The 12,021-nt window shown below is 43.4% G+C and overlaps 1 protein-coding gene across 2 annotated transcripts in view; it reads right to left on the reverse strand.

The window, feature by feature from the left end:
• Nucleotides 1-12,021, reverse strand: part of LOC8025408 (dedicator of cytokinesis protein 7) — a 278,454-nt gene that overhangs the window by 86,431 nt on the left and 180,002 nt on the right. For both annotated transcript variants that reach the window (XM_040206825.3, XM_040206824.3), the window contains exons 26-28: nucleotides 11,922-12,018; nucleotides 8,837-8,933; nucleotides 5,829-5,963 (exon numbers count right to left, since the gene is read on the reverse strand). In XM_040206825.3, coding sequence (XP_040062759.1) covers nucleotides 5,829-5,963; nucleotides 8,837-8,933; nucleotides 11,922-12,018 — 329 coding nt within the window. The remainder of the gene's footprint in view (nucleotides 1-5,828; nucleotides 5,964-8,836; nucleotides 8,934-11,921; nucleotides 12,019-12,021) is intronic.

Raw genomic sequence — 12,021 nt, forward strand, 5'->3', positions numbered from 1 at the left:
TGCAAGTAAAAAAAAGGAAATTTTTTTTCGAAAATATGTCTGGGTTATTAGGGTGTTTTATTATTTTGATTCTTCACCTAATATGTATACGTAAAATCAGGACCGAATATAATTGCAAGATTAGTCAAATACGCATTTGAAGTATACCATAATATGTTGAGAGATGGCCCACCTAAAATCGAAAGCGAATTGGGTAAAAAAAAGGAGTGCGCTAACATTCGGTTTGCAATTGAGAAAAGAATTGAAAAAATGCTATTTTAGTACCTATGTGTGTCCCTGCCAAACTTGTTGGGTGGAAATACCGTATAATGTCGTATTACACCTGAGACTGCGGTGGAAGAAATCGGAAGAACTTTCAGTAGAAGGAACAAACACAGAGAACGTTTCAAACTCAGCTAACTGGTTTATTTCTCAAACAGCCTTTAAGTACCCTCGGAACTTTTTCCCAACCACACTCTACACATAAACTCCTTTGTTGCAGACATTTCGAACCGGATACCGTGTCGTGATAACTCCAGCTTGCGGACTGGCACATTTTACTTCCTACCAAGCCTCAGTGTCACTAGCTTTCCTGAACAAATGAACCTGCTTTCTGATAAACTCCATGTACAGAACTACTGCATTCTTATTCTTGGAGATTTTAATGTGTCCGATAAAAACTGGGACTTAAAACACACATCATCATCTAGTCGTGTTACACTAAAGGCCAATACTTTACTCGATTCTATTAACCTAGCTAGGGTTGAAGCAATTAAATAGTGTCAAAAACACTGTGGGAAACATGCTAAATCTCGCGTTCGTAAACTTTAACGTTGACAGCCTCATTCAATCTTCCAATCCTCTCGTCCCACCTGATGGGTGGCACATTCCTTCTTTAATCTCTTTCGAGGTTTTCTGTAAGAATACAAATATTTTGAGCTACGGCTCTTTTGCCTTTAACAAGGATGACTATCTTAGCCTCTCTAAATTTTTAGACACTACCGATTGGTCACCTATATATGAAACAACAGATGTAAATTGCACCATTGAATTACTTACAAAGTGTATTAAAAGCACGCTTAAACTTTTTCTTCCAAAAAAAGTCTCGTCACTCATCCCGCTATCCTTGTTGGTTTTCACACAGGCTTAGGTGTGCGCTTAGGAAAAAAAACTGCTCTATCATAAAAAATACGAGATTATGCGAGCACAATTTTGGTAGAATTATTTTCAGAATCACGGGCATCAGCTAAACTGTTGGTCAAGCGGAACAAGAAGTCTTATCACGAATCAGTTGAATGCCGCTTAAAACGTGACCTCAAGTTTTTCTGGCGGTATGTCACGGAACGCATGACCACATCCTCCTCCGCTATAAACCTACATGCCACATTGGGTAAAGTGCTGAGTGAACCTGCATGTGTGTCAAACACTTTCGAGTTCTCTCCCTAAATCAAGCTGCGCCATGCACTCCGGTCGATAGTCACTCTTCCAATGATAACCTCTCGATAGCATCTTTTCAAAGCTCCGAAACGGAACTTGCAATCGGAAAACTAAAGCCCAAGCTATCGATATCATTTAACGGAATCCCAAGCTTTATTGTAAAAGGCTGCTCCTCCATTTTTGTACCAATACTTAAGCACATTTTCAACTTATCCCTCTCAAGTTCTACTTTTCCCGAGCTTGGAAAAAAGTCGGTCATTGTTGTTGAAATTGCGACATATGATCAAACGAGAGTTTTGCAAACGCACAAAGCAGGGATATCAGCCTGTATGAAATCCCGTTTGATTGTATGTCGCAATTTGTTTACACATAAAATTAGCATTACACAACATGCATTTTTTGCTGGTACGTCTGTAGAGACCAATCTTGTACTTTTTCAATTTTGTGTAGCCCATTGTAAATCAGTGCAGGCACATAGACGCGGTATACTCTGATCTATCGAAGGCTTTGAACCTAGTTAGTCATTCCATTCTTTTTCATAAATTAAGGTCATATGGAATGAATACCCATTTTGCATATTATATTCAAACTATCTAACAAAAAGAAATTTTTTATGGACATTAGGACATCTTTTTAGACCTTACGCATCATACTCTGGCGTGCCACAGGGGTCCGTACTTGGACCGATTCTATTTAATATTTTCATAAATGACCTCAGTTCTTGTACCTGCCATTACAAAACTTTGCAATATGCCGATGATATAAAATTGTTTTGCCAGGTTTCATGTAGCCATGACTGTCTACTGCTGATGAATGATGCTAATTCAGTACATTATTCGAGCTACGCACCGCAATTTGTTAAAACTAAATCTTAATAAAACAGTATTTTGTCTTTTAAAAAAAAATTGCAAATTTTAAGTTATTTTTCTGTTTCTTAGATTATGACTGCAGATTTTTAAAAAAGTCAGCATTTCTTTCTGTTTCTTACAAATGAATGCCTTTGGTAGATATGGAAAGTGCATTGTAGACAATACACAAGAAAAGAATAAAATGTTTTTTATCTTTTTTTTTTTGTCTTCATCTTCATTTGTACTCTGTGTTCGTCCCCCTTAAATGTTTTAGTCTGTCTTTTTTTTGTGTACTATTCTTCTCTTGCCACGTAAAAGATAGACCAAACATTAGTTTAACAAAAATTACAATAAAAACCAATACAGTATAGACCACTTACAACGTAACCGCTTACAGTGCAGGACCGGGTATAACGCGGCTTTTTTAAACCACCAATTCGCCTCCCATAGAACTCCATGTAATTACATACCGCTTACAATGCAGGCGTGCGAAGGGAAGTACCGGTTATAGTGCGGTTTTTGGGTTTTTGGAACAGGCCGCCGACCGCGCGACTGCCGGCGCAGCGAGCACGCTTCCCTGTGCGACACTAGATCACGGCGCAAGCCGCAAGCGGCACTCAGGCAGCACTTGCGGGGGCAAGGATGGCAAGGGGGTTGCTCGAAGAAGCGGGGAGAAGCGAAGAGAGAGGCTTCAGTTGCCATAGCGACGGAGGGACGCACGCATGTGTCGTTCAACGTGCGTGCTCTATGCGTGCGTGCGTCCCTCCGCTGCGTTGGAAACAGAGTTGGTCGTGGCACTGGTCGTCGTTGGAAAAAATCGCAACGACAGACCAATCGCAGGTCGAGGAGAAGTGTTCGAGCACGTTGCATGCTGGTCGCGGGCCGGCCAGGGCCGGCTGCTTCTATCCGCAAACATGGCGTCGGTTGTGATCGTCGTCGTAGACGGCATGGTGGAAGTTCATCGTTCCGCGTAAAAGCGCTATTCTTGACTGTGAATTTTCGTTGTGTGTCGCTATGATAACCCAGCACGTACTAGAAGGGAAGATCCACCTACTCGTGCGGCGATGTCGTGGCGGCACTCTCAAGATGGCAGAAACGCCCGTGTCGTCGTGCTTGTTTACTTCGACTACAGTGGTGCTTTCTAGGCGTTCGTGTTTTCGAACATCGCCCGGATTTCTTATTTGGAGCATTTCATGGCTGTGCTCAAGTTGAAGGTATTACTGACGCGTACCGTATAAAGGATGCGAATTTTCACGTGTTTTCATCACCGGAGAAAAGTGATTAGGGTTAGCCATCCTGAACGCTCGCAACGTCCGTCCGCAACCCGCGACGCCGTTAAAAAGCTGCGCCAGGCAAAAGTCGCTCATTCCTTTCAAAATGTGTGACACACTTGAGAGAGAAGTGTACTAGTCTGGTGAAATAAAGACTTTCCTCAAACTAAGCTTTATTTTTCATCTAACATAAAATAAATTCTTTTAGAAAGGTAAGTTGTCTCATGGCATGTATTTTGAACAGAAAAATTGATGTTTTGGTTATAGCGCGGTACCGCTTATAGTGCGGATTTTCGCAACTCCCGCGACATATGTTATATGCGGTCTACACTGTATTACTGAGATTTCTTTAATTCTTCCTGTCGCCACCGCAGTCTCGGGTAATTCTGCAATTATGAACTTGCCCCAGCTCACTTGTGCCCTCACATTTTGTTCGTCAATATTATATATTGCCTTCAGAATATTCATTCCAAAATATTTTGAATATTAGTTCTTGTCCCGGCCACCTTAGAACAAGATGCCCTCATGGCAGCTAGAAGGCCGGAAGCTACAGTCTAGAAATTAGGGCATACTCCAGGCTGCTTCACACACTCGCATTTGAGTGTGTTCGAGTGCATAACATTTCCTTAGAACCACTCAAACTGAAATAAAAAATACATTTTTTTAAAGGGCCTCGGTGGAGCATGTTATTTAAATAAAAATGTTTACCACGAAAGAATAAAAATGTTAAGCGCAATATTTACGCCGCCTGGCGCAAATTAGTCGAATGTAGCCCCGCTTTAGGCCCAGTGCTTACAATTTGTTCAGCTCTCATTGACTGAACAGATGATCGACGAGTGGAACGACAACTGTAACTTTTTCTTCGTGCCGCGACAGTTTTTCATTCAATGCACATTTATGTTTAAGAAACAAAAGCTCTAAATTAAGTCATTCGAAACGAGATCATCACTTAACACTTTGATGTCAAATGAGAACACACATGGCTGCTGGCATTAGCAACAAGTAGTTTCATACGTTGCATACTCATTGGGCTCGCTTATTTTTATGAGTGCGAGTCGTTTCGCAATCACCAATATGTATAGAGGAAGATCTCCTCAACCGACGTGGAGCAGACTCGCGATAATTCAAACTCGGATATTTTTACCATTTTTTAGACCACCTGAGACTGAGTGGAAGAAACACGACAACGTCTCAAACACAGCTAACCGCTTTATTCAGTTCTCCCTCCTTTTATACATCCTGAACCCAAAATCGTCACCATAAAAAACATTCCAAACAAAAGGCACCAAGAGGACACGTCTTGACTTCGCAGCCACAATGATGTTTAAAAAAAAAACAAATCACTTTGAACTAACAAAAGCTACAAACACATCAAACTCGGCCGAAGGGAACATTCTTTGACCTCGCAGCCACTCTTATCTTTACAAAAAACGAAGAAGCGAACCACACCGAACCGACTGCAGTTCGAACCCATCAACCTGTTACACCTTTTTTACTTTTTCGCTTTACGTACGCAACAAACGGAACATCATGACAAAGGAGGTACCTCTGGCGAAAAAACACAAGACCTGTTCAATTCATACTCGGAGCAAAGCTTTCGCCTTATCACTAAGAAGCATAGACGCCTGGCTTATGCAATTGCCGATCAACCTAATTTTTACTGTCTCTTTTACAACCCTTTTAACGTCATTGATCTCTTTGCATACTACCGTTGTACCGGACGACTCGACTGAGCAGTTTCTGCATTCTTGTACATGTGTCGCAATTTCGGAATTAGTCGATTTTATCTTTACGTTTCTTTTGTGCTCTGTCAGACGATCGTTCAAACATCTTGAGGTCTGCCCTATATACTTAAAACCGCACGTCATCGGTATGTCGTAAACGACGCCAGTTTCACAAGGCACAGACTTTTCCCTGCGGCCCTTTTGGCATCCTTTTTTTCTCTCTTTGGAACGGGGTGAGGTTGCCCAACTTAAAGTCCGAGCTGAAAACTACATTAACGCCAAATTTTTGTACTTACGGTTAATTTAAACAAAAATAAAAATTTCGGTGCCGATGTTTTCGAAGTATTTAAAAGCCGCTGAACTCGAACCGCGTTTTCGTGTAACACATAGTCCTTGTTCTCACGGCCCCATTGAGCGCGCTTCTTACTGAGCACCGCTGAAAAGCAAGACCTGCAAAGCTCGCTTGTGGAGGCGTGGTTGCTAGGTAGGAAGTCGAAGCTCTCGCCTGGCCGTTGTCAGTAACAATGGTAAGCAGCTAAAGGCAGACTCAACCAGCAGGCTGTACCCACCTTGAAGACCAGAGACCGCTGGGTGGCAAAGAGGCTTTGGAGTACCAGGGTGCTCTGGCTGCAATCCAGGGCGTGAAGGAGAACACGCAGCACTGTGCCCAAAACGCTCTGCTGGGAGTCCGACTGGGACACCACCTGGGAACATGTTGGCCCACTTCGATATGTGCCTTAACTCCTCCGCTCAACCGCCCAACCACGAGCATGGCTCGTGTTTTGGCTGCGGAGCTTGTTTTCTGCGCTCTACGGCAGATGGCAGCGCAACCACTATTGCTCCGCCCACTTCAGATTTTTTTGTTGTTTGCTTCGAATAACCAAAGACGGCCGTTTTTTCCCCGGGAAGAAAAATATTTGACGTCTGCAAGTGCCATTGATCACCAAGACAATTTGTTGGATCGCACTGGACCGCGAGTGTCGAAGTTACAAATATTGTCGTTGAAAAAAAGTAAAATGCTGCTTCACGTGCGCACATATGCCTTCCAGCACGTTGCAGTCGCAAATTTTTCACAAAGGGTTAACACAGAGTCGGTTCTTGATCGGTATCCGAGCGTGTGAAGGTGCTGAAATGCGGCACTCCATCGTGCCTAGGCATGTCCTTTCATCACGCCACCTGACAGGGGCACTTGCGTTCAACGAGTTTTGCCTTTTCCCTCGTCATTTTCCTAGAAATTTCTACGGGTTCTCAAAGGCAGCTATGACCATTTACACAGGGTTTTCCAAAACCTCTTCGGCGAACGATGGCGTACGAGCCGAAAACGAGTCTTGAAGCACGCAGCCGCCCAGCCACTGCAATGCTTCACCCGGCAGATTTACACGGGCCCAAAATGGCCGATTCGGAACTTCCGGTGGCTGCACTTGCCTCGCAGCGACCAAGTGGGGATGCGCGATCCAGCAAATTATCGTAGAGCTCAGTGGCAAGTGCGGGGAAAGGCTGCATGGCCACATCTCTTCGACTCAAACGTCCGTTTTAGCCGAAAAAAAAATACAGAAACATTTATTTGAAAGTGACGAGTGCTCTGCCATTTCTGAGGAGGAGACATACCGCCTCTTTAACGACTCGAAAACCTAATTTAAAATAGAAATTTTGCGCGAAAATTAAAGGAAACATTCACTTGACCTCAAAATGTTGTTTGTTGCTCTTTACCTTCCAAAAGTACCACAAAGTGAAGGACTACAGACTGGACCCATTGGAGGGCCAGATATAGTCGGAGCAACAAACAATATTTGGAGGCCGAGTAAATGTCTGCTGTCCCTTCCGTGCAAAGTGCCGATCTTAAATAAATTGTTGCGGTATGTTTTATTATAATAAATAAATAAATATGATAAATACAATGTGTAACACACCCAAGAGACACACAGCAACGCTGTGTGTCTCTTGGGTGTGTGTCTTGTGTGTATTGTCTTGTGGTGCTGTTGTTGTTATGTATGGATAAAGCAGATAAAGCTGGGGAAACATTCAGCACATTTTGAGCTACACTGGGTGTTTATTTAACAGCTTTTGCAAGCTCAGAAGTCACATAATATCCTGCGAAATTTAGGTAAATTTTTTCTCGCTAAATTCAGGAAGTCCACTAAATTTGATGGCCTTTCACAACGCTTTTTCATGGCAGTTTTTCGTGGCAGTTTTTCGTGGCAGTTTTTTGTGGCAGTTTTTTGTGGTGGTCTTTCGTGGCATCACGTCACAATTTCCTCGAGCATACAAGCTCTTCAGATTCTGTTTTAGAGCCAAGTACCCTCTCCAAATTAGAAATTAAAAGTGATCTGAAAGCACAAGAAAGGACAGTATGCCTGTACATTTCAAAACATGCCACAAGACCATATTTTAGACTAATGAAAGTGATAGTTAGTCATGTGCCTTGCACTTTTTTTGCCATGGCCATCTACTGCATCCTCATGTGACCCATCCATGATTATGTGACTATATGACCAGAATTCTTATAAAAAATTCTCTACATCACCCGTAGTTATGATCTTCCGGGAAATGTGAATGTGTAGGAAATGTGAACAGGTTGGAAATGTGAACGTGTTGGAAATGTGAACATGTTGGAAATGCGAACACGTTGTAGTGGTGAGAGATTTTGAAATCGAAGAGTTTTTGAATTGTGAATAAGCTTTGGGGGTTATGAACGAAATCCCCTGGTCACCTGACTAAGGCCAGGCAACGCTTTGTTGCGCAACTCATAATCATGCGACTAGAATCTTACGATGTGCATTCACGTGACCCACGATTGTGCTTCTCATGGTCCCACTATCTTTTGTAATGTGACAGAGAGTCAGCTGACCCTTGCCAAGTAATGTTTTGCCACCAGACATAACTGCAAAAATTTTTAGGAACTAAAGCAATTAATTTATTTGTAATAGACTTTAGTACATTCATATACAATTGCATGCATTGACAGCAGGACTAACACAAAAAGGATGCAAAACAATGAGAAAAAACAAAACAACAAAAAAGCACACTTCCCTACTAACTGTCGTCAGTACCAAATTTTTTTATGAGCAAAATGTCCGTAGACATTTATGAACAAACAAATGTGGGTGCACTATGTGCGGGCCACACGTAGCGCAACCACATTTGTGACCCACAATCTTACGATTTGCTGCCACGAATCATAGTTAATACTACTACTACTGTAAGATCCTGAGCAAGCGCCCACTAAAAATATAAAGATAACCACATAAAACTGAGGGATGGGCACTAATTAGGTCAGCAATATGTAAAGATATGTCCTTCGTGTATTTTCCAAATATTACAAGATTGAAGGCTGGGCGCTTATTGTAGAATGGGTGGATGCTCGGTATTTTAAGGTAGTCGCATCGGTAGTACTCGCGCTTCCGTGACAATTTGTCAAGAAGCCACTTGTTCTTGCGACCGAGTCTCCAACCTTTAAAGCTGACCTAAGCACCAGTGACCAGGCGTGTGGTGAGGGGCTCCTTGCAAAACTACCGACTACCACCGGGTCCTGTGCACAGGGGTCCCGAGAAAAACGGAGATAGGAGGAGTTCCAGACCTGGACGATGAGCTCGAGGACGTCCAGAACGGTGGCAGTCACCTCGGTGGCCAGGTTGCCCTCCATGTGAGCCTCCACCTCCACTTCCACTTTGGGCCTGGAGGGAACACCTTCGTCTGCACCCTGAGCTGCTCTCATTTACACAGGGTTCCCCAAAGAATTTATGCCGCTGTTTTCACCGCTAAACTGAACTATGCATCGCCCAACGCTCATTTTCCTCAAATGTAGCGCTAGCATACCAGATGCCAGGGTTGCAGGACTATGCTAATGTTATCTCTGGGGGTGTGCGAATATCGAATCATAGTTTTTGAATCAAATACCGAATCGAATCAAGGAAAAAAAGCCGAATATCGAATTGAATATCGAATAGTGATTTTATTTGTAGGAATTTTTCAAAGTGTGCTGAGAATGAGATTATTATATGTGCAGAGTATGCACCTGGTGCAGAATATGCATCTCGTACAAAACAAAAGTCAGAATGTAAAAAGTTCTGGTAGAAAGAAGAAAAGCAGTTGCTGTCGGACGTTGGGCGCTAAAGATCCCATTTTATGGTGCAAACATAATCTATCTACACTAAACGTCACAAAAAAACCGGAGTTACAGCCACGCGTGATCTTTAAAAGCACAACCTAGCACCGCGACTTTTTTAAAAATATTTGTATATCTCAGAAAAGGGGCATTTTGCGATAGTTAATCTTTATTTTGAGGGAAAAGAAAGGGCACCCGGGATTTGATTTCACATAAATAAACAGATAGGTGTTAAATCTGAGTAAACAGGCTTAAACAATATAATCTGAAATAAGGAAAAAATTGTGTGGTTAGGTGGCGCAAGTCACCGTCCAACTGCCGCTATGCATCCATTTTTCCGTCTATCTATCCTATTTTAGAGAGCCTAAATTTAAAAGAGGGAGCAAGCGAAACTGAAACCATGGAGACGGCTCCAGTGCAGATTGGTCGTAAGTGCGCATGTGGTGGGTTGTCGCATGGAAAGAAGGCGAGCAAACAGAAGAGCGACGGCGCCTGCCCTGCCTGCCCGATCCCGATCGACGCTTTCGTCTTTTGGTCACCTTCTCGCAGTTCGTAATTTAAACGTGGCTATCGAACTCTTGGAAACCCTCTCAAATCTAGGCACACTATTTTTCCATTCCGTTTCGTTCCGAATCGGAATCTGTGGTTCCAAAAGAACGACGACAACTCGGCTGGTTTCATCGGCGTGGTTAACGTGATTTTCTTTCTGTGATCGTGCAGTCGCTGATTTCTGTGAGTGTGGCAAGTGTGTTCTACATCGGCGCTTGAATTAGAAACGAGGGGCTTTACTCGTGAAAAGAATTAGGCTTGGTGTGGAATCCCGGCTTCCCAACAATTCCTGTCTGGAAGCAGCACAAACGGGTTGTTTCGGTTGTGATTCAAAAGTAGATTGTGTCACGATCATGAGTAAATCTGCGTGCTATGAAGTTCGTGGCGTTGGTTACTTCTTTTTTCTAACCTGTGCGTTAGATTTTTGTGGAATGGTAGGACCAAGAGGTGTTTTTTGCTTGGTCTGTCTAACATCACGGCGCTTACATTGGGAGAAAAAAGGGCTTTTTAGGGAAGGAGCTTCTTAGGGTCTAGCCTTATCCATCCATCCAGCGTCCGTGCTCACGTCGATTGCACTGCCTCTGGGATCAGCCCACTTTTAAAAAGAAATGTACGCCTGCACGGGGATTCGAACTCAGGACCGCTTGCTTACAAGGGAGACGTCTTAACCACTACGCTACACTCCAATGTTGCATGTAGCTGCTCAACATTTATACAAGAGAGGGCGCTGCAGTCAAATGCGTATATAATTGCGCTAAACTTTGCATGCATTGGCTCAACGTTCATAGACGAGAGCGCTGCGGTCAAATACTCAACTGCGTATATAACCACGTTCCATACCTCACATTCTCTTTCTGACATGGACCGTTGACTTGAGCGGTGGAGATGCATTCCCATGGCTTCTAGCGGATCCAAGCTGATCCGCTAGAAGAACCACTGGCTCTGCATTTCACCGACCATAAAGCAGTAATAATGAAGTCGAAACATAACCCGGAGCTCAGCACTACCTATGAGCAATCAAAAAAAAATCAGCACCATCAGCACTACCTATGAACAATAAAATCAGTATCATCAGCACCACCAGAGCTTCGCCCAAATCAACATCATTCACCAGGTGGAGATACGGCCTCTTTTTTGTTTGCTCCACGCTGACCGCGCGTCTTTGGTAGAATATATCGAATATTCGAGTGATCGAATAGTAAATACGAGGGAGGACGTGTAGTGCAGGCGTCGATTTTTACTGTCCATTTTAGATCAAGCCTGGTGACTGCATTCACCCTATATATATTTAACCGGCTCTAGAGTGGTCAGAAAATTTTACCTGAAATTGTGAAGAAAAACCTGGAAAAGTCGGGGAATTTCAAAAGAATAAATTGCTAGACACCCTGATATTCCACTTCCAAACAGTGACAAGCGGTTAGGCGTAGGAACGTCACTTTCCATGCACCACAGAGTAGAATTTGGTGCTTTCTTGGACAAAAAGAGACGGCTCAAGGTGTCCTAAGAAAGGTTGGCAATTTCCAGAGCATCGTTAATACTGCGTGCCTGTGCTAGCAGAATACTGTGCATCTCCGTTAGCGATGGCAAGCAAAAAATCGACTTCTCCCGGTGAGTACCGAAAAAAAACAAAAAAAACAGTTCGAGTGTGTTTTCTTTAATTCAAAGTATGTTTAATTTCCAGCATTTTGCTATCCCCGTAGGCTTTGGATTATGGAGAGTGTACTGCAGAAGTATAAAACATCAGTTACGAGTCGGCACCCGTCTACTTCTTCTAATGCTAGTCCTTTACACCTTATTTGTTTTCAGGAATGAAGTGTCATTAAAAAGCTGCTAGTCCAGACACAGTTGTACCCTGTTATAAAAACTCAGTTTTCCACTCGATGACTTGTTTTCGCTCCACAACAACCATCTTTCGAGACTTGGGAGCTTGTTATGTAGAGCACGGCACTAGACAGTCAATGTTATGATCAGGAGGTCTTGCGCAGTCAGGACGTCCCCCTGTCCTCACCTGTCAAAGCTGTCCGAACCGTGGCGCCACTGCGTCTGGTCCTTCCGCCACCTGAGACGGTCTCCTTGCGTCGGTGTCTGCAGCTGCGCACTGCGCTCTG

This window comes from Ixodes scapularis, unplaced genomic scaffold (genome assembly GCF_016920785.2).
Source record: "Ixodes scapularis isolate PalLabHiFi unplaced genomic scaffold, ASM1692078v2 PGA_scaffold12__126_contigs__length_90152505, whole genome shotgun sequence".
Taxonomy (NCBI): domain Eukaryota; kingdom Metazoa; phylum Arthropoda; class Arachnida; order Ixodida; family Ixodidae; genus Ixodes; species Ixodes scapularis.